The sequence below is a fragment of the Balaenoptera borealis genome (assembly GCF_965194805.1).
Source record: "Balaenoptera borealis genome assembly, chromosome: 19".
Classification (NCBI taxonomy): domain Eukaryota; kingdom Metazoa; phylum Chordata; class Mammalia; order Artiodactyla; family Balaenopteridae; genus Balaenoptera; species Balaenoptera borealis.
Genome location: NC_138878.1, coordinates 63,744,295 through 63,767,819, shown reverse-complemented (window position 1 = coordinate 63,767,819; position 23,525 = coordinate 63,744,295). Strand labels below are relative to the sequence as shown.

Below are 23,525 nucleotides of genomic sequence, written 5' to 3'. Positions count from 1 at the left end.
GACTTCCCTGGTGCCACAGTGGTTAAGAATCCACCTGCCAGTGCAGGGGACACGGGTTCGATCTCTGGTCCGGGAAGATCCCACATGCTGCAGAGCAACTAAGCCCATGTGCCACAACTACTGAAGCCTGCACGCCTACAGCCTATGCTCCACAACAAGAGAAGCAACTGCAATGTGAAGCACATGCACCACAATGAAGAGTAGCCCCCACTCGCCACAACTAGAGAAAGCCCGCGTGCAGCAATGAAGGCGCAACACAGCCAAAAATGAATAAATTAAATAAATTAAAAAATAAAAATGAAAAATAAGTACCTCATTGATTTTAATATTTGCATAGTATTTCATATCATGGAGGTATAGCATATCCTGTCTGCCTCTGATGGATATCTAAATTATTGATAGATTTTTCATACTTATAAACAAAGACATTCTTACTGCACAGTGTTTTTTATTTCTATGCAAATATTATTTTAGTACTTTTTTAGGCTGGGAAGGACTAATTTGTAGAATTCCGTGGGGCAGTGGTTTGAATGTTTGTGTTCCACCCAAAATCGTATGTTGAAATCTTAAACCTCCAAAGATGATGGTATTAGGAGGTGGCACCTTTGGGAGGTGTGTAGGTCATGAGGGTGAGGCCTTCACGAGTGGGATTAGTGTCCTTATAAGAGAGAATGCACAGAGATCCCTCTCCCTTCCACGTGAGAACACAGTGAGAAGGTGCCCACTATAAACCAGGAAGCAGGCCCTCACCAGAATGCAGCCACGCATTCACCTTGATCTAGAACTTCCCAGCCTCCATAACTGTGAGAAATAATTTTTCTTTTAATATTTATTTATTATTTATTTGGCTGAGCTGGGTCTTAGTTGCGGCACACGGGATCCTCGTTGCCATGTGCAGGATCTTCAGTGCGGCGTGCGGGAGCTGTAGTTGCAGCATGCGGGATCTTTAGTTGTGGCATGCGGGCTCTTAGTTGAGGCATGCAGGATCTAGTTCCCTGACCAGGGATCAAACCCGGGCCCCCTGCATTGGGAGCGTGGAGTCTTAACCGCTGGACTACCAGGGAAGTCCCAATAAATTTGTTTTCATAAGCTACCCAGTCTGTGGTATTTTGTTATAGCAACCCAGGTGGACAAAGACACGTGGTCTGTGGTATGTGAAACAGTCACAGTCACAGTACACATGATTTATCATGGGGAAGATGCGCAGAACATGTTCCCGTCCCTCTTTTCCACACCATTTTATTCCACCTCGGATTGCACTGGAATTTGTTATTACAGGCATCTTTGTCATTCGAGGACGTGACTGTGACTTTCACCTGGGAGGAGTGGCAGTTACTGGACCCATCTCAGAAGGACCTGTACAGGAATGTCATGTTGGAGAACTACTACAACCTAGTGTCAGTAGGTAAGGGCAGTGTATGGTCAGGCCGCCCAAGATGGCTGTTCTCTTGCTCTCCGTCCATCCCCTGCTTGACCAGTGCCTGCTTTGCCTGAACCCTACTCACGTGACTGACCTTCCTGCATCCTTGCTCCAGGCCCCAGCTACTGATCGCTCTAGCTTTAGATCAGAGCATCTCTACTCTGATAGGCTATCACAGGGGTGGTGAGGAACCTGCCCTTCTGCTGGTTTCCCTGGTAACCAGTGAGCCAACCTGACGTCAATTTCCCCTATAACTGGTAACACACCCCCCACCCCCCAGCCCCAGCGCAGACTGCCGCCATGTCCTGCCCACCATCTACCATACATGGTGGGGTGTCGCTCCAGGACCTTGCTTCAGACACATAAGCTCCCCCATCCATTAAACCATGGATGTCTCTGTCGCTGACTCCAGGCTCTTTCTTCAGTTTTGAAGCTGGGCAAGTACGGCCTTGTAGGCCTGCAGGGTGCAGCCCAACAGGAAGCATCACAGTCGTTGCCTTTTCTTTCTCATTCAGTGAAATCTGTAGGGTTCCTGTAATATTTCATGGTTTGGACTAAAGCATCATAGGTTCTAGAGTGTATTCTTTCCCTTTCCGAGTTAAAGGTTTTTACTTTACCGAAGTACGAAGGGTGCGGTCCCTGAAATAGAACTTTCTCCAGTTTTCGTAGTTTCCCCAGGCTCAAATGCTCGGTGCCAAGCGTTCTGTGATTTCCCATTTACAGGATATCAGACTCCCAAACCAGATTCACTGTTCCAGTTGGAACAAGGAGAACCCCCATGGACGGTAGAGGGAGCAGGCCAGAGTCAAACCTATCCAGGTGAGTGAGTGACAACCAAGAAGATGGGGAGAAACGACATGGAAATTCCAGTTGGTCAGTGAAGGATTGATACTTCTGAAATGCTGTCTAGAGAACTTTCCTTACACCAGTTGGTGGCCCAGAAGCCTAACACCTTTCTGCATGTTCTTTTTTTATTTGGCCATGCTGCGCAGCATGTGGGATCTTAGTTCCCCGCCCAGGGTTCGAACCCGTGCCCCCTGCAGTGGAAGCGCGGAGTCTCAACCACTGGACCGCCAGGGAAGTCCTGCATGTTCTTTATTAGGGCTGTTCTTCTTTGCCTGCCACTGAAGGATGATGTCTTCCTTTTTTTCAGTTTTCTGGATCTGACTGCAGTTTGTCTCATCCAGGACCTTGAGGTCTTAACCTGGTTCCATTCCTCCCAACATGCTCCCTCATGCCTTCTCCTTTTCTTTGTCTGCAGGGGCCTCACTTCCCGTTCTTCACCTTACCTGCTATGAGATACGTCTCACTACCTGTTCACATTGCTTTGCACTTAACGCTGCTCCCTACCTCTGCAATATCCCCTCCCCTTTTGAAAGGGCTGATTAATATCCTTCTGTGACAATCCACCTCAGCTTCATTCATCTGAAAACCACACACCCCTCGTCTCCCAGGGCACCTCTGTCTACTAGTTCACCCTCTGCTTCCCCAGCTTTCAGATTCTGTTGTTTTTTTGTTTTTTTTTTTAATCTTCTGTTAAAAGTTTAATTCATTCTTAAGGCCTAAGCTTTCTGTTCTCTGCTGGAGAGTCCCACATTGACTCCTGCTAATATATGACCTGCACTCTAATCATCTGTGTGTTGCCAGGCACCAGGGCCTCTGCCCTGTGATGTTCTACTTCCTGTATGTGAAACCAGAACCCTCCTTTCTCCCAGATAATGTCTTCACCATCAGAGTGTGTATTCGTATATACGGAAGATTTAACCTCTCTGCACTCTGACAGGTATTCCCACCTCTCTTTCTATAGTCTGATCTGCCCTCTCATTCTATATTTTGCCTGCACCCAAGATATCCGTCCTGTGAGATCCTTTTTCCTTCACCTTCAAGAATGAGATCTTTTTTCCTCCTGGTGAATCTTTTTCCTCCATGTGCATTTTATTTAGGTTCTCCCGTACTGCTCTACACCCTGATGCCCGGTCACCTTTGAGTTGCCTTGAGTCTTTCCTATTTACTCTGCTCTATATTTCTGAAGGTCTCTACTGTTCCTATTGGATTTTGTTTTCAAAAGGCCTTTTAGAAATTCCACCCTCTCAGTTCCTCTGATGGCCATGATGATACAGACTTGCTTTGTTCCAATTCCTACATATATAGGTTGATTTCAGTTTTTCTTTTAGCTCCTTTTGAGGTTCTGGTTGTATTCCTCTGTGGCTAGGGGGCATGAAAGCAGTGGGACTTGATGAGAAAACATGAAGAGTGAGAGTTGGTTGAGAAAACAAGAGGTCCACATTTATTTTTTGAAGTTGAGAAGATAAGAACCCAGCCAAATAAAAAGAAAAACATTGGGCTGTGGTAGGAACAGGGTCAGAAGATGTCCTGGAAACAAGTGACAAAATTACTCCAAAGAGGAGGAAGTGATCTATTTTACTGAATGCCACAGATTATGTCAAATAACCCGAAGACTGGCATCTACGCATTTGATTATATTGCATTTTTACATCCAGATGCCGCCTTCTTTCACTCTGAGTTCTCTTTTTCTGTCCGTGAAGTTCAAGTGCACACTCGGAACTCCCTCTTTCCTGACTTCCTATCTGTTTTCGTATCTACACCGCACTAACTCAGTTCTGGTCGTATATTTTATTGTATTGTTTTACTGGTTGGTATGAGGCTTTTTCCATATAGAGGAAAGGGTCTGTATCTTATTCTTCCTTACTTAGCGTAACCACAGAATAATTCACTGACAGTATCACTTGCATCCATTTATCACATCTTTCATGAAAGCAGGTTTGGTGGTCCCCCACCCCACCCCTGGGTGCATGGCTTGCCAGATCTTAGGTCCCCAACCAAGGATTGAACCCGCTCCCTGGGCAGTGAAAGCGTGGAGTCCTAACCACTGGACCACCAGGGAATCCCCAAAACAGGTTTGGTTTGGTTGCATTTTGGTTTTAATTTTGTTTTTCATCAGGGATGTGTGTGAACTATGTGGGAGCCTTTTCTAACTACAGGCTCTGTCTCTTGAGATTCGGCTTCTGGTTTGCTAGGTGTGGGGAGTGACCGGAGCCTATGAGGTATTTGAAAGGCTTGCCAGGCAATTCTGCTTTGATCCCTGTCATTGAAGAACCACCACTCTAATGTGCTCTGAGGGAGATGCAGATGAAATAAAAGACAAGTGTAAAAATCTCTGTTGGAAAGGGTTGACGTAGGTGCATAAAATTCTAAAATTTTTAGCATTTGATTATGAGGTATAGACAAGGATTGATTTACAAAATCAGAGAAAACTGAGCTTTGATAAAGTGTTACTGAGAGGATAAAGTGTGCTTCTTTTTGAAAGCATAATAAAATAATTTCTGCAAGAAAAAGAGCTGGGGTTTAAGTAAAAATGTTGACAGAAGGCCTTGTGGGTCAGTAATAATGTAAAAAGAAGACCTAGGAGATGGAAATGAGGAAAGCAGTGTGGGAGATTCTTAATAGATTGGCCTGTAGGAGACTGTCTGCAAGGAAATGGCTGATTACTCTGGGTTTTATGTTAATAATTGTCTTAGAAAGTGTGATTTTGGTTTTGTCTTGTCTTTTTTGGCTAGTTCTAGAGAGTCTTTCTTGATAGCTGGGTGGTAACATTGTAACAATGAGAAAATATAGCTTGGAGTTCTAGGATGAATGGAAGGTAAGGATGATGAATGTTTTCTTCGTCCTGGATGGGAATGATTCTTCAGAATCTCTTCATTGGTGGGTGACAGCGATGATGTAGGAACAGAGATCAAGGAAGAATCTGGCATTAGTGGAAGGTAGAAAATTTGGAGATGAGTATATTAAATATATTATAATGGCAAATACAGGATATGATGGTCTATACCTGTGCTGTCCAGTGTGTTGGCCACTGGCCACATGTGGGCTACTTAAATTTAACATTTAATTAAATTTAAATTTAATTAACATTCAGTAAAATTACAAATTTATTTCAGCAGTCAACTCTAGCCACATTCAAGTGCTCAACAGCCATACATGGCTAGTGGCTACCATATTGGAAAAAACAGATACAGAATATTTCCATCACTGCAGAAATTTTTATGGGGCAGCTCTGTATACAGTTACAATATGATTGAAGAAGGTGGTATTTCCACCAGTCAGTACATGGGATGTGGGTAGACGGCCCAAGGACTTATTTTTAAATTTCAGATGGTTATATGTGTGTCTGCATATATTAGATCATGTGAGGTTGTATCATACCTAATAGAAAGTTGGAGTATTAACTACAATATTACTATTAAATAGGTGATTGGTGTCTTAGAAAAGTTTCATTTTGGTGTGTAGTCAGAATGAGAGGGGAACGATTTAGTAACAAGGCGATTATTGAATATTTTACCTCAGTACTCTTGGAATCAGACTCTGTAGATCCTATATTCTGATTTTCCAGTTGTAACCCTTTGTTACTAAAACCCATGTTGCTTATTTGTTTGATCAGCATAGATATGGTTTGATGTCTCTGGATGGACTTTTCATGTTCTCTGCTTATTCCTCTCCCCAAACTCTAAAACTTGGAATGCTCTTGTCCTGCGCCCTCCCCTTTCTCTACTCGTTCTTCTTAAATGATCTCATCTAGTTTCATGCAGTCCAGATATTTAAATAATATTTGTATACTCATGACTTAAAATTATTATCTTAAGTCTAAAACTTTCTCCACACTCATAGATCCAGCCAGGTACATCATATTTTCTCTTGAGTGTGTATTAGTCATCTCAAACCTGATGTGTACCTCAAAATGGAGCACTTGATTTCCCACAGATGCCAAACCTATGTCTTTATTCTTCCTCATCTTATTAAATGGCACCAGCTCCTAAACAGATGCTTCAGCCGCATCTTGAGGCCCTGTCCTTGATTCTTCCCTTTTCTACCTCCAGAGCTCATTGTGATGGTGAGTCTTAGCTTTCCTTCCTCTATACTTATCTTTTCCTCTTCCATCATGCATACTTTGTTTTTGTACATTTTTTCATCTCCTTGGTAGTCATCCATGCTGAGGCTACTATTATCTCTTGCTGGAACTCTACCGTAGCCTCCTGTGTGTTTTCTCAACAATTTCATTTCTCCAATTCATTCTCCCTATGAGTCACGTGACCTTTTGGAAATATCAATTCAAAACCTGTTGTACTTCTGTCAAAAATGTTTTGGTCGCTTCCTGCTATTGTTCTTAGCATAAAATCCAGTTTTTAACAGTTTACAAGATCTATACGCTCTCAATTCTACCAACCTTTCCAAACTTATCTATTTCTACTTCCCTCAAGCTCAGGATAGTCCAAGTATGCCAGCCTCCCTTATGTTTCTCTATCATGCCTAAGTTTTTTTTGCCTTTGGGTTTTTGCATTGCCTGTTTCCTCTTGGAATAGTCTTCATGTAGTTATTTGCATAACATTGCTCATTCTAGTCCTGTGATGTCAGCTTAACTTTTTCTTTTCTCGAGGATGACTACTTTGTCTAAGATTGACCTTCCACTACTCTATCACCTCCTTCATACCATTTTTCATGTTCTGTAATTTTCTTACTACTTTGATTACCTCTTGATTCTTGCTCTCTTTCTCTCTTGTTACTATAATGACAGCTCCATGGAGACAGAATATATTAGTCAAACTGTAGTAACATACTAATTCTAATATTCTGATATATTATTCTAATATTCTAGTATATTCCCAAACGTCAACCCATTCAATATTTGTTGGATGGATGGATCCATCCCTTCCATCTTCTTTTTTTGTATTCCAATCACAGTGTGGTTCTATTTCTACTTCTGTCCCCATTTTGCGAGGTTCTATTTGGAAAGCAGCCCACATTATATTTATTCATTGTAGACTGCCCATCATTGTTTCTAAAATAGCTGTTTTTCCTTTTACTGTTTTATAATATTGTCTCTTTTTAAAAAATATTTATTTATGTATTTATTTGGTTGCGCCAGGTCTTAGATGCAACAGGCAGGCTCCTTAGTTGCAGCTCACCAGCTCCTTAGTTGCAGCATGCAATATTGTCATTTTTCACAGAGCATAGGTTACATTTCCACAGTGGACATTTCTCTTAGACTGGGATCTTATAAGAGCTAGCCCAAACCATGGCATTTTTGTACCTTTTTTTACCCCCTAAAATTATCATGGATGTTTTCATTGTTCTTTTTCCTAGAAGAAATATGGGAGATTGACCCTATGCAGTGGCACCCAGAAAATCAAAACGGGATTAAAACTTTGGAAAGATATCAGCAAAGTTATGCACTTGGAAATAATTTCGATTTATGCAAAAGTCTTGTTCCTTTAACACAAAGATACAATAATTTTGGCCCACATTGTAGAAGTTTGAAATCACATTTAGGTTTTGTTATTGAGAATAGAAGATATGCAGGAAAGGATTCTGATGAGTTCAGTGGATATGGGAAATCATCTCTCTACCTCCAGCATAACAGAACTCTTACCAGAATTAAATACCATGGCTGTGTGAAACCCAGTAGCATTAAATCACAGCTCAATGACCATGAAAAAATTTATCCAGGAAAGAAACCACACACATGCAGTGAGTGCGGGAAAGCCTTCTCCAGGAAGGCACAGCTCATTAGACATCAGAGAATTGAAAGAGGAGAGAAACCCCATGGATGCAATGAATGTGGGAAAACATTCATGAGGAAGATTCAGCTCACTGAACATCAGAGAACTCATACAGGAGAGAAACCCCATGAATGTAATGAATGTGGGAAAGCCTTTTCCAGGAAGTCACAGCTAATGGTCCATCAGCGAACTCATACAGGAGAGAAACCCTACGGATGCAGTGAATGTGGAAAAGCCTTCAGCCGGAAGTGCCGGCTCAACAGACATCAGCGCTCTCATACTGGAGAGAAATTATATGGTTGCAGTGTGTGCGGGAAAGCCTTTTCCCAGAAGGCATACCTCATTGCACATCAGAGACTTCACACAGGAGAGAAGCCTTACAAATGCAGCGAATGTGGAAGAACGTTCTTTTTTAAGTCAGACCTCACCAAGCATCAGAGAATTCATACGGGAGAGAAACCATATGAATGCAGTGATTGTGAAAAAGCCTTCAGAAGCAAGTCAAAGCTCATTCAGCACCAGCGGACTCACACCAGAGAGAGACCATATGCCTGCAGTGAATGTGGCAAAGCCTTTGCCCACATGTCAGTCCTCATCAAACATAAGAAAACTCATACAAGAGAGAAAGCTGTGGATTCCCCAAAGCTGGAGAAACCTTCCTCAGTGAGTCATAGCTCTTTATTCATGAGTGAACTCGTACAGGAGCAAAACTCTATGAACGCAGTGCCTGCAGAAATGTCTTTTTCGGGAACCCAGCCCTTATTAAACATCAGCGAGTTCCTAGGGGGCAGAAATGTAGTGATTGTGGACCAGCCTTTTCCAAGAAGTCAAGCCTCAGTAGAAAATCGGGAATTTACACAGGGACTAAGCCTTGCAAATGCAGTGAATGCGACAACCCCTTCAGTAATAAATTATGTCTTATATGTTACAGATATTGTGTAGGAAAAAAAAAATCCTCAGATACCTGAGATGGGAAAAAGCCTTGAGCAAGAATCCTCCGCACATTCATTATGTGTCAGAGCTTGCTTAGGACAGAAATGCTGTGGATGGGGTGGTTGTGGAGAACACTTCTGTGAGAAGTTAGACTTAGTAAATATCAGCGAGATCACATTGGGCAGAAATGCAGCTCTTGTGGGGAAGCCTTTTCCTAGAGGTGATATTGCAGTTGATATCAAAGGATTCCCACAGGACCAAAACCTTAGAGTATGATGGTTTTTAATGATAAATTGTACCTTATCACTTGTCAGAGGAGCATAGAAAGACAACTCTAGAGGCACTGAAGGTGGAAGACATGTTTAGTAAAATGTGGAAGCACTCATAGAGAAGAAAAATCCCCCAAAGGCAATAAAAAATGGGAATTCTATCACCAAATTAAGTCATGTATCACAGTTTTACCTTGGAAAGTGGGAAAGACTTTTGTAAATAAAGGAAATCTTCTTGGACACCAGGAATTGCATTGTGCAGTGAAAACCTAAGAATATAATGAATGTAGAAGGACAGCTATATTAGTTTCTTATGGCTGCTGTAACCAGTTTTCACAAACTCAGCGTCTCATAACAGCACAATTTATTATCCTGGAGCTCTGAAGTCCAGAATGCATCTCTGGGCCAAAAGCAAGGTTGTTCGCAGGGTTGCACTTCTTCTTGGAGGCTCTAGAGGAGAATCTGTTTCTTTGCTTTTCCAGCTTCTAGAAGCTGCCCAAATTCCATGGCTTGTGGCCCCTTTCCTTCCTCAGAGCCAGCAATGGCTGGTCAACTCTTTCATCCCTCCAACACTCATTTTTCTGTCTCCTCCTTCCACGTTTAAGGACCCTTGTGATTACATTGGGCCCACCCAGATAATCCAGGATAATCTCCTATCTTAAAGTCAGCTAATTAGCAGCTTTAAGTCCATCTGCTACTTTGTGTCCCCTTTGCCTTATAATATAACATGTTCACAGGTCCTAGACATAAGGATGTAGACATCTTTGGGAGGCCATCATTCTGCCTACCAGAGGCCACCCTTTGGCACCCAGTGATTCGTGTCTATCCCTCATGCAAATGGATTCATCCTATCCCAGCATCTCCAGATATCTCAGCCCATTACAGGACCAACTCAGAGTCCAAAACCTAACCTAAAACTGATCAGCTCAGGAGTGCCAAATCTCATCTTCTAAATCTAGTGTTGATAGGCTCTGGGTACAATCCATTCTGAGGTTTCTCTCTGTGAACCGTTTAAAACTCTAGAAACAATTTATATGGTCCTAAAATAACTTAATTCCATCTTCTACCTTAATTCCCCTTTACCATGCAATGTAACATATTTACAGATTCTAGGAATTAGGACATGAACATCTTTGGGATTTGCCATTATTTTGCCTACCACAAAAACATTAGATTTCAGAGAATTTACACTTTGATAAATTCCTACCTAGCCCTTAAGTAAATTTAGAAAAGCATGTTTCCAGAGAAATAATTATCTAAAGTAATTATGATCTAAGTACATTAACATTTTTCTTTAATCAGAGAATCTTACACTGATTGTTAGATGTGAACACTGTGGAATGCTCTTGAAATGTATAAATCGAATTCTCAGCACTGGAAAAGAACTCTTAAATGTCCTAAAGGAATATGAGATTTATGCTGCTAGAAATACTACCAAACATACGTTTGTATCTATTCTGAAATTGCACAAATTAATACATCCACATATATCATAATGAACCTAAATCCTGACCAGTATTTTTCACAGCCAACTCCAACAACTCCTTTTTCTTCAACAGTATGATGTATATATCGTCCTACCTTAAATAACAACAAGAAAAGACAAAATATGTGAACGGACTTTTTCAGATGTTGGATAATAGGGAGCTCAGAACAGCTATCTCTGAGAGAAAGAAAACAAATGAAGTAAGCCTTATGATTGCCCACAGCCTACTGCCTGGAGAGAGTTTCCATTCTGCAGCATAAGGAGGAGGAGCCCCAAAAGATCTCAGTCTCCTTGAATTGAGACAGAGTTTAGAGTTAGTAGAATTCAGTGTGGCTGAAATCAATCCATGGGGCAGATGACAGGAGAGGAGAGAGCTGTGCCCAGAGAGTGGGAGAGTTCCAGAGTTCTAGCAGTCCTACAAGAGATACTGTGAAGGCTATAACATTTATATATACTAAAGGCACTTGGTAATTATGAATTTAGTCATAATCTAATGAGTCGAAATCATTTGTTTTAAACTAAATACCATATTCAGTTCATTCTAGTCCTTTTTGAGTTCATTCATAGGCCAGGCTAATTGCCAATAATGAGATTAGGAGCAGGGCTATGGTGAGTATTGTTTTTAGATTGTTTGAGTAGCTCAGGGGAGGGGCAGTAGGAGGGCAATTTCTAGGTCAGAGTTCTAGAGTTCCTCCACAAGTTTTTAAGTTATAATCAGCACATATATGTGAGGAAACTCCCTAGGCTGGAGAAAGAACCACTGGAAATGAACAAGCAGAACCATCCTTGGAGCTTGCACAAAGTTGGGAATAATTTGTGTTTCCACCAACTGAAATGGAAACACCTCCTTAACATTTGGAGACTCACAGTGGAACTTCAGAAGAGCATTGTCTCAGTGGGTGGCTCAAATTGAATCTAGAGTAAAGGCTCCTCTGAACTCTCCTACCAAAGCATAATGCAAACCACTAAAAAAATAAACTGTTTCTAAGTAATTTACTGCTTCTCAGGACAAAGCCCAATAGTATTCAAAAGGAATAGGAAGCAGTCCATCAACCAGTAATGTAAAATTCACAAAGTCTGAAATCTAATTAGAACCTACCCCGGTATGCCAAGAAGCAGGAAAATAGCACCCATAAACATGAAGGAAAGTCGATAGAAAGAGACCCAGAAAAACCAAAAAAAAAAAAAGGAAAAAAATTTGAAACAAAACAACAAAAATTTTAAAACCAATAAAAAATGAAAAAATTAAAAAGAAATTTAAAAAGAGGAAAAAAGTATAAATAAGAAACAAATAAATGAGACCCAGAAATGACACGGGTGATAGAATTAGCAGAAAATGATGTTAAAACAGCTATTATAAATCCTACATATGCTCAAGAAGGTTGTGTCGAGTGGATTATAGAAATTATAATTTACTGCGGGATTCTGCAGGTCTTTTGGTAGTGAATTCTCTCAGATTTTGTTTATTTTAAAATGTCTTTATTTCACACTCATTTTTAAATAATATTTTCCCTGGAGATAGAATTCTAAATTGACAGTGCTTCTCCTCTATCATTTAAAAAGTATGAATCTAGTATCTTCTCGCCTCCCGGAATTGTTTCTGGTTAGAAGTCAACAATCATTCATATTACTCTTTCCTTGTATCTAATGTGTCTTTTTTTCCTCTGGCTGTTTCCAAGATTTACTTTTTGTCTTTGGTTTTCAGCACTTTCACTATGATGTGTGTAAATGTGCTTTGTCATTAAAAAATAGAAACCAAGTTGTCCTTGTAATGCCTTTAGGAATTGTAGTGTTGATTAGTTTTTCATCACTTTGTTTTAATTTGTCTTCTCTCTTTTTTCTTAATCAATCTTGCTATGGATGTACCAAATTTAGTAACCTTATATAGCATTTTAAGTTTTTTTCTTCTACTTAAGGTTCAATTTGGTTTTTTTCCCCCTAGCCTTGTAAAGTGAGAATTAGATTATTGATTTTACACCTTTCTCTTTTTTCTAATACAAGCAATTAAAGTGATAAACTTTGCCTACAACCACTGGTAGGCTACCTTTATGTTACATAAGATCTTACCAGTATAACTGACAAGCACACACAGAATGATGTTTTTAAAGTGGACCATGGTTGTGAGAATTGGTAAAGATCTGTCATGCCCGCTAATAACCCAATATTGTCAAGATTTCCCTTCCTAGTTAGTGCTTTTTGCATCTTGTTTATGAAATCTTTGCATATCTCGTGATAGTCATGTAAATTTTCCCCTAGAAATTTAAATATTTTACTATTTATATTTAGACCTGTGATCCATTTCGAATTTATTTTTCCCTGTGTGTGAGGCATGGGATGAAAGTTTCTTCTTTTTCTCTCCATATTGTTATCCAGTTGAACTAGTACAGTTTATTGAAAAGACTGTTCTTTTTCCCCACTGAATTACGTTGGCATTGTGTCATAAACTGGATGGTAGTGTATACTGAATCTTTTTTCCAGGATCTTTGTATTTTTTTTTTAAGTACATTTTTTAAAAATTAATTAATTTATTTATTTTTGGCTGTGTTGGGTCTTCGCTTCTGTGCGAGGGCTTTCTCTAGTTGTGGCAAGTGGGGGCCACTCTTCATCGCGGTGCGCGGGCCTCTCACTATCGCGGCCTCTCTTGTTGCAGAGCACAGGCTCCAGACGCTCAGGCTCAGTAGTTGTGGCTCACGGGCCCAGTCGCTCCATGGCATGTGGGATCTTCCCAGACCAGGGTTCGAAGCCGTGTCCCCTGCATTGGCAGGCAGATTCTCAACCACTGCGCCACCAGGGAAGCCCCCGGATCTTTGTATTTTGTTCCATTGTTGTATTTACTATCCTTGTACTAATAATACAACACTGACTAATTACAGTAGGTTTTTACTAAAATAAGTCCCTGAAATCTGATAGGGTTATGCCCTCCAGTTTTTTTCTTCTTCAAGGTTGCCCTGGCTATTCAAGTCTTTTGTACATCCATTTAAATTTTAGAACTCACCTCCATTATTTCTCACCCTCTCTTTCATATACTTTATCTCTTTGCATTCTTTATTCGAGTATACTGATTCTTCAGCCGTATCTATATGGCTATTAGTTTGTTAATTGGTCTCTAATTTTAGTTTTAGTATCCAGTTGATTCTTGTTATTCACTGTACTTACATTCTATAAAATCACTGTGAACACTGAATTAGCAAATATTGAACCATTTCTCCTAGGGGGATTATGGACTAGGTTTCTGCGAGCCGCTGGTTACATATGTGTCAGTCAATCAGTGGATAACCTTGTTTTATGTGTGTTTCTGCATAAAGACACCTTATTTAATATGTATCATTCATTTATTAACATTAAACTCACTATAACTCTTGCCTGAACAAAGCTTATCTAACGCATATATTTGCTCCATAAGGTACATCACTGCCTTCTTGCACTTAAAAACACTAGACAGTACTTGAGCACTGTGCTTGGGGGCCATTTTAAACAACAAAATTACCAAAAAAAAAGTATAAAAATGTGAAAAACGTGACACTAAGTAGACCACGAAAAGGACACTTGTTTACAATAGCAGAGCTGAAATAAGGCAGAACATCATTTTGTTCAGACTTAGCTGGGAACATACACATTGGGCAACTCAAATTATTCATTGCTCAAACTATTCTATGCATGTCTGCAAATGTTCATGAAAGTGCCGTGATTATTGATTTTGAGTTAGAAAGAAATTTTAGCAGGTAGGTGAATTCACAATAAATCCACGAATAATGAGGATCGACTGTACTTTATTTTAAATTTTTCTGCTGGTTTATACACATCTAAATGGTCATTTTAATAATATCTTATTCCTTCCCCATATTTTAGATATCTTATTTCTCAATATATTAAAGCTTTATATTAAACATTCATAATATTCTGACCTGATAATTCCTGCATGTGTAGTCATTTCATATCTGATTCTATTGTTTGTTCTATCTGTTGAAAGGTGTTCAGGATAAAAGCTCCTTGAGGACAGATTTTTGCTGTGTTTATATGAGCACTTAGTTCTTCTCCACCTTTTAAATATATGTTAAAAATATTTTACAGAGATTACTGTTTTAGGGATATTTTACCTGCAGGATATAGTGAATATGCCTTTCAAAAACTTCTGATTTACTGGATTAGTTGATAATTAAGTGTTCAATTGCAAGATAGATAAAATAGCATTTTACTTCTTTCCATAATGACTAATGAGAACTATGACACAGAGATATAGCCTTTGTAACTTATGATGAAAACAGCCAGAACATATACCTGTAGGTCTTTTTCTCATCAGTAATGGTCACCACACATTGGAAGAAGAATGTATGATAATTACAGGAATTAGTATCATTTGAGGATATTTCTGTGGACTTTACCTGGGAGGAGTGATAGCCACTAGGTTCTGCTCAGAAGAACCTGTACCAGGATGTGTTGTTGGAGAATTCTAGTAACCTGTGACACTAGTTAAAGATGATTGCCCTATCATTCGGAGCACACAGCCAATAATAGCCTTTCCTTTTTCAGTTGCCCTAGCTTCCAAAGGGCCTCAAGATACTGAACTTGAGTTTATAGACAATAGATTCTCAGACCCTCTTCTGTTCCCAGGTGGAAATTAACGTGCTTTCACCTCCATTAGATCTTTAATATGACAAGGTGAAAGTGTGTCCATTCCTGAAACATTCTGTACTCTTCCTAGACGTCCCCACCAAGTCCAATTGTAAGTGTCCAAGTCTTTGTCATTGCCCATGAACAGGCTATCAGGCTACCAAAGCAGATATAATCCTTAATTTCAAGCCCGGAAAAGAGCCATGGAGAGTAGAAGATGAAATGCAGTGTCAGTACTTTTCAAGTGAGTGAGCAACTGAGAAGCAGCAAGATGGGAGACCTTGAAAGTAAAGTTGTTAGCCATGAAGTGTTGACCCTTCCATATGTGTTTAACAAGGCTAAAACTCTGAAGGTCATTACAAATACCTAAATCATTGGCAAGGCTCTCTTGCTTGCTGTTTCAAGGAAGACGTGCCTCTTTTTCTCTCTTTTGGTTTAATTCAGTGTTCAGTAGAACATTATTTTCTTTGCAGCATCCAGACTTCCTTCTTTTCTTCTGCTTCTTCTTTGGCAATGTCAGTTCCTGTTTTCTCCACATCTCTTGTTTTCACTTCTTTTACCTGGTCAAATAGTGTAACAGTTCTTCCAGTTAATACAGCAGCACCTTTTATCCCGGGGTAAGGAGATTTGGTCCACTGTGCAGGTGGCTTTCTGTGGGCCATGTGAGAATGTATCACAGCAAGCTAGAAGGTGGGAATGTTGACCACAGTGGTGGTCTCTAGGTATGATATTGGAGCTTTGGGAAGGTTCATTGGCTATTGCTTTCAGAATTAATTAGAGAAGAAAGAATCAGTAAGATAGGATAACTACACTTCAGGTGAGAAGCTGAGGGTCCTTTATTTTAACCTGCTTCCCCCAGATATTTTTTCAAGACTTTAGTTGGCATCTTTCCTTTGTAGTCATTGGTTGTGTCTGATGGATGGACTTTCTCCATGCTCTGGGCATCTTCTAAAGTCTTCAGAGTTGGAAAGCATAAAGCTTCATCTTTGTCTATTTCTATCATTTGTTAACAGTGTAATTTCATTAAATTTCATGACCTTAACAATACTATTTATATGCTGATGACCCCCAAATTTCTGTCTACAGGCCAAGCCTTCCCTTATCCTCATATAGTCACCTGGATACTTCCTTTCTGCACTTGGAGATCTAATACCTACCTCAAATTCATGTCACTTTTCGTTCCTCTTTTCACTCACACCACAAATTTAATCCATTACCAAGTCTGGTCTTCCTGTCTCATTATATCCCGAGGGCCTCCACTCTTTTCTGTAATTATTGTTTTCACTCAAGCCTCAATGTCCAGTATTTTTTGCCAAAATTTTTATAGTTTACTTGAAGATACTCTCACTTCTTTAATCTTATTTCTCTCTATTCTCCACATAATAACCAGATGATTTTTTAAATTTTACTATTTTTATTTATTTATAAATAGTAAGTAAGGAAAGTCAGTGTTTCGAGCTACTCTCCCCCAAAGATCATGAACATAAACTTCAGAAACATCTGGATTTTTAAAGACATAAGGTTTTGACAGTTACTTGGAAAGAACAAAAGGGGTATGGGAAGATAAACCATCATACAGAAATAGCAGTCTTCAAGTGGAAGGGTAGAGAGAAAGATCTAAAGTATAATCTAAGAAAAATGCTATATGACAGAGCAGATCATTACCAATTTTCACAACCACAGTCTATAAACCTAAAAAAGTATTTACGTCACAAGATTTAAGACCTTGTGATACAGATACGCAAAGGATGACATTTTTTTTAAAGGTGAATTTTAATTTTATTTATTTATTTATTTATTTATTTATTTATTTATTTATTTTGGCTGCATTGGGTCTTTGTTGCTGTGCGTGGGCTTTCTCTAGTTGCGGTGAGCGGGGACTACTCTTTGTTGCAGTGTGCGGGCTTCTCTTGTTGTGGAGCACGGGCTCTAGTTGTGCAAGCTTCAGTAGTTGTGGCTCACGGGCTTAGTTGCTCGCCACGTGTGGGATCTTCCCGGAGCAGGGATCAAACCCGTGTCCCCTTTATTGGCAGGTGGATTCTTAATCACTGCACCACCAAGGAAGTCCAGGATGACATTTTTAAAGTGAAAACTAGGACATCTCTCTCCTACTATTACCTTGAATGGTATCCTGTTACTATTAGTATAATATCCAAATTCCTACCAGGGTCTCCTACACGTGAGCATTTCCTGACTACTGCCTACATTTTTGTTTACTTCTTTGTATAAAAATGTTTGAAGTATAACATAGTTAATTTTTACAATCAGCACACTGTATAACAAGCATTTAGATCAAGAATACCAGTGTACTGTGCCGGTTGCCATTGTGTGAATATACAACAATTTATTCATTCTGCATTTAGGCCTTTATGAGTAATCCTCCTATATAGTTTTATGTAAATGTCTCCCTTTATTTTATTTTCTTTTTCTTTTTTTGAAAATATTTATTTCTAAATGGTTTAGACTTAATGTGAAATCCCAAGATTATACACAAATTTTATGCACATTGTTTTTGCAGATTTCCTTAAGTGATAATTTTACCACATTTGCTTTATCATCTGTCTATCTGTCATTACACACACACACACCACACCACACACACACACACACACACACACAGAGGTACATATTGTTTTCCTGAACTCTTTACCCCTAAATACTTAAGTGTGTGTTTCCTAGAAACAAGGTCATTTAAAAAATATAAACAATACAGTTATCAAAATCAGAATATTAATATTGATACAGAACTATTATCCAATCTACAGAGTTTATTCAGATTCTACTGATTGTCTCACTAATATTTTTTATAGTAAATGAAAAAAACCCTTCTTTTGCTGTCTTGCTCATTCTGCCGTGGGTACTCTGGCTTTAATCTAGACGTCAGAGCCTGCTAATTATAACTCAACTTCTTTAGGCAAGAAACTATATGGATGCAACAAAAGTGCAGTGAATACTTGTAAACCACTCATGACCATGCCTTGGAGAACTCATGCAGGAAAGAAATCCCATGAATGCTGTGATTGTAAGAGAGCCTTTCCCAGTAAGTTAAAGCTAATTACTCATCAGGAAACTCACACAGGAGAGAAACCATATGGTTGCAATCAACGTCAGAAAGTCTTCATTACAAAGTCAGTGCTCACCTATCATCAGAAGACCCGTCACAGAGAAGGGAAGTCCTATGGATGCAGCAAATGTGGGAATACTTTCCCTTGGAAGTCAAAACAACTCACTTTACATCAGAGAACTTATTCAGGAGAGAGACCTTTCAGATGCAGAGTATGTGATAAAGCCTTCATGGTTAGGACACATCTCACTGTACATCAGAGAACTCACACAGGAGAGAAACCATACGAATGCTCAGATTGTGAGAAAGCCTTCTCAAAAAAGTCTCAGTTCCTGATTCATCAGCGAATTCACACAGGAGAGAGACCATTTGGATGTAGTCAATGTCAGAAATCCTTCATTACAAAGTCAGCACTAATCTATCATCAGAAAACCCGTCACAGAGAAGGGAAATCCTATGGATGCAACAAATGTGGGAAAACTTTTCCTTGGAGGTCAAAACTCATTTTACATCAGAGGACTCATTCAGGAGAGAGACCTTTCAGATGCAGAGTATGTGATAAAGCCTTCATGGTTAGGACCCATCTCACTGTACATCAGAGAACTCACACAGGAGAGAAACCATACGAATGCTTAGATTGTGAGAAAGCCTTCTCAAAAAAGGCTCAGCTCCTGATTCATCAGCGAATTCACACAGGAGAGAGACCATATGGATGCAGTGAATGTCCACAAGCCTTCATCCAGAAGTCAGATCTCAGTAATCATAAGAAAACTCATCATGCAGTAGGGAAATCCCATGAATGCAGTGAATGTGGGAAGGTTTTGTCCTCTAAGTCAACTCTCATTATACATCGGAGAAGCCATACAGGTGAGAAACCCTTCAAATGCAGTGCATGTGATAAAGCCTTCACATCAAAGGCACATCTCATTGTACATGAGAGAATTCATACAGGAGAGAGACCGTATGAATGCTTAAATTGTGAGAAAGCCTTCTCCACTAAGGCACATCTCATGATTCATCAGCGAATTCACACAGGAGAGAGGCCTTATGGATGTAATGAATGTCAACAAGCTTTCATCCAGAAGTCAGGTCTCACTAACCATCTACAGAATTGTCATGCTGGAGTAAAATCGTATGGATGCAGTGAATGTGGGAAGGTTCTGTCCTGTAAGTCAACTCTCATTATACATCAGAGAACCCATACAGGTGAGAAACCGTTCAAATGTAGTGTATGTGACAAAGCTTTCGCAGCTAAATCGTATCTTACTGTACATCAGAGAATTCATACAGGAGAGAGACCATATGAATGCTGCAATTGTAAGAAAGCGTTTGCTACTTTGTCAACTCTCATTGGTCACCGGAGAACTCACACAGGAGAGAGACCCTATGGGTGCATTGAATGTCAGAAAGCCTTCTTTCGGAAATCAGCTCTTGCTAATCATCAGCGAACTCAGCATAGAGGAAAATCCTCTACGCAATGACTGTGGGAATGTGAGAAAGCTCTTTTGATTAATCTTATCTACTCAGAGAACTCATACAGAATAGAAATGCCTATGAAGTCTCTGATTATATAGACTCTTTTGGAACTCTTGTAGGAAAGAAACCTTATATATGGAATGAAAGTTGTACCTCTTCCATCTGAAGACATCTCCTCATTATACCTTAGGGAATCTCACCAAAAAAGAAACATTATAAAGGCAGCAGTTGTCAAAAGACTTTATTTGAAAGTCACAGCCTATGCATTTAGGAGGCAAAAACCTATGGATGCAGGGAAAGTGGGAAATTATTCTTTTTCAAGTCTTATTTGTTAGACATTATGGTATTCATTCAGGAGAGGGACCCTACAGTTGCAGTGAATGCAGCCAAGCTAAGAAAAATTACATCTCATTGTACATAAAAATAGAAATTTCAGGAATGTTGTGATAATGAGAGTATTCCCTAGAAAGTCAAAACTCTTTGAACATCTTGTACAGGAGAGAGATCCTGTAGGTGCAGTGAATGTGGTAGTCTTAATGCATATCTTCCGATAATGCATATCTTCCTTACATCAACAAACCCAGATAGGAGGAAAGCCTTGTTAATGTAGTAAATGTAGTACATCCTTCATATAGATGTCAAAGCTCACTAATCATCCACAGATTCATATAATAGATAAATCTTTTTGAAACAAGGAATGTGGAAAGCTTTTGAAAGTGACATATTAAACACCAGTTACTTAATTCAGGAGAGAATCCAGTAGATATAGTTAAAGTCTGCCTTTGGCCACAAAAGGGTACGAATTGCAGTGATTGTCAAAATGCTTTATTTACAATTCAGAGCTCCTTAATTGCCCACTAACTCATATAGCAGAAAGACCCTGTTCTCAGGGGGATAATTTCTGGATTCAATGAAGTTATAAAATCCTTAAGGAATCATATTTCTATTCTACTCCAGTAAACTTCTACTTCAGTAAACTCATACATTACAGAAAAACTGTGATTATAGTCACTGAAAATGCTTCCTATGGAGGATTGGCTATCATTAAGCACCATGAGCTCTTGAAAATAGAAACAATTTGCTCTACACAGAGACTTTATGAATGTGGCAAAAGCATCAGTGATAAATTATATTTTATTTTTGCATTTCATGGTTTTATTTCTTCACATCTGACTGTATCTTAAACTGTGATGCATGTTACAGTTGATGGAATGTCATCATTTCATTGTTAGGGCTTTTCTACATTTGGTGGCATTCTAGATTTGAGTAATTAAGTAAAACCTGGGAACTCTAGAATGAAATAATTTTCTAAGGGTTTAATATAATTGTTTTAGAAAGGATTCCGGAGAAAATTCTACTACAAATACTAGGTATTTTCACTGCAAATACAATGCTGTTTGAATATAGAAAGAAATCAGAACATAAGGATCAGTTGGATTTCGACCAAGGTTTGTAAGGGTTATGTTGTAGACTATATACTACATAAAATGGACTTTATGTATTTAATTTTATTTTTATTTTTGGAATTACGTGAAGAATGTAATTTTTAGGGTTTAATAAATTTCCAGCATAGGCATAGAATGTTGAGTAATATAATCTAATATAAATAGAAATGTTCTATTTCCTTATAAATCAAAATTTAATATGTAATTTGACTCATTAATAAGTCTAAAGAATTACACCACATAAGTTTGTTGTCCTTATCTTTACTGTCTTTTGTAGTATTTCTGCCAACTGTGATGATACATCACTTCTTGAAGCCTACATTTTTCTAGAGCCTTATTTTTGAAATATCCAAAGATGATAAAAGATGTACATAAAATACTAAAAAACAAGCAGAACATGAGACTGAAGGAGGGAAGAAGACAGGGTTATGTGTGGTGAGCTCAAGTGCATGTATTTCCACTGCTATGTCTAACAGGAACTTTGGAATCGTTATTATAACATGTCCTTGGGCACTACAAACATTTCCTTTCCTCTTAGCATTTCCTAAAATGCCTGGTATTTTTCTAATATTAAGAATAACATTGCAGAAATTGGAACTCTTGCACATTGCTGGCATGTAAAATGGTTCCATTGCTATGGGAAAAAAAGTTGGTAGTCCCTCTAAAAAGTTAAATATAGAATTACTATATGACCCAGGAATTCCACTCTTGGGTATATACCCAAGGAAATTGAAAACAGGTACTTAAATACTTGCATAAGGTTATTCATAGCAGCACTATTCACAATAGCCAGAAGGTGGAAACAACCCAGATGCCCAGCAGTGGGTTACTGGAAAAACAAAATGTGGTATGTGTATATACATGTACCTATACATATATGTGTAATTGAATATTAATCACCTATACAAGTGAAGTATCGATATACATTATAACATGAATAAGCCTCAAAAACAGTACACTGAGTGAAAGAAGCCAGACACAAGAGATCACATATTGTATTTCTGTTTATATGAAATGTGAAGAATAGGTAAATCTATAGAGACATAAAGCAAATTGGTGGTTACCAGGACCTGGGGGGAAGGGGAAATTGAGACTGAATGATTAATGGATATGTAGTTTTCTTTTAGAATGATGAAAATGTTTTGGAACTAGGTAGAGGTGGTGGTTGCATAACATTGTCAATGGATTAAGTGGTCACTGAATTGTATACTTTGAAATGGTTAATTTTATACTTTGCGAATTTTTACATCAATAAAAGTATATTTGAAAAGAATAACATTGCAAGAACCTTGGCACTCAAAATGCAGATAAAAATCAAGTTGCTTACAGAAAAAAAAACCTGCTCAGCAAAGCCGGTGTAAATATATCTTCTTTAACTTAATAGATATTAGCTACCAGAACTTTATAGCTAACATCATATTTAATGATGAAACTTGGAAGATGTTCCTTAGTTGCTCACCATTGAGATACACAAGTCTGCTGCCTCTATTCCTGCTTAACACTCTGCTGGAGGTCTTAACCAGCCAGCACCACAGTAATAACAACTAAAGGGTTTAAAAATTGGAAACAAAAAAAATTGTCATTATTTGCAGATGATGTGATTGCCTATGTGGAAAGAGGAGAACCCACAGACAACCATGTAAAATAATGAGTCCACCGTATAGCACAGGGAACTAACTATATTCAATATTCTGTGATAAACCATAATGGAAAAGAACATAAAAGAATGTGTGTGTGTGTATATATATATATATGTGTGTGTGTGTGTGTGTGTGTGTGTGTGTATATATATATATATATATATATAAAACTGAATCACTTTTCTGTACAGCAGAAATTAACTCAACATTGTAAATCAACTATACTTCAAGAAAAAAGAAAAAAAAAGAATCTAGTAGAATTCTCTAGATACTTGGTCAATATGCAACTTCAGTGGAGTGCTAGGCACCAGCGATAATCAGAACACTTTTGAAAAGTTCTCTATTCACAATAAAAATTACGAGAGAATTTGAAAGATTTATATCACTTCATTGAAAGATCTTTAAGATGACCAAAATAAAGGAAGTAGATTGTCTATTAAATGAGAAGGCTCAGTATAACAAAGATAATGGTTCGCCTCCAATAAGTAAGTCTTTTAAGTACCAAGATGCAAATAAACATTGTTGAACATCCAAGAACATGCATGAACTTCTTGAAGAAATTACTAAAACATGAATTGTATCTGTAAGAGACAAACATAAGCGATG

At 38.7% G+C, this 23,525-nt stretch overlaps 1 protein-coding gene across 5 annotated transcripts in view; it reads left to right on the top strand.

Moving 5' to 3' along the window:
• The window catches only part of ZNF577 (zinc finger protein 577), a 45,053-nt gene that overhangs the window by 8,021 nt on the left and 13,507 nt on the right, over positions 1 to 23,525 (top strand). For 3 of the 5 annotated variants that reach the window (XM_082368072.1, XM_082368073.1, XM_082368071.1), the window contains exons 3-4: positions 1,279 to 1,405; positions 2,144 to 2,239. In XM_082368072.1, coding sequence (XP_082224198.1) covers positions 1,279 to 1,405; positions 2,144 to 2,239 — 223 coding nt within the window. Of the gene's footprint in view, positions 1 to 1,278; positions 1,406 to 2,143; positions 2,240 to 7,579; positions 22,556 to 23,525 lie in introns of those variants that run through there. The other 2 variants (XM_082368069.1, XM_082368070.1) reach the window with 2 other exon arrangements.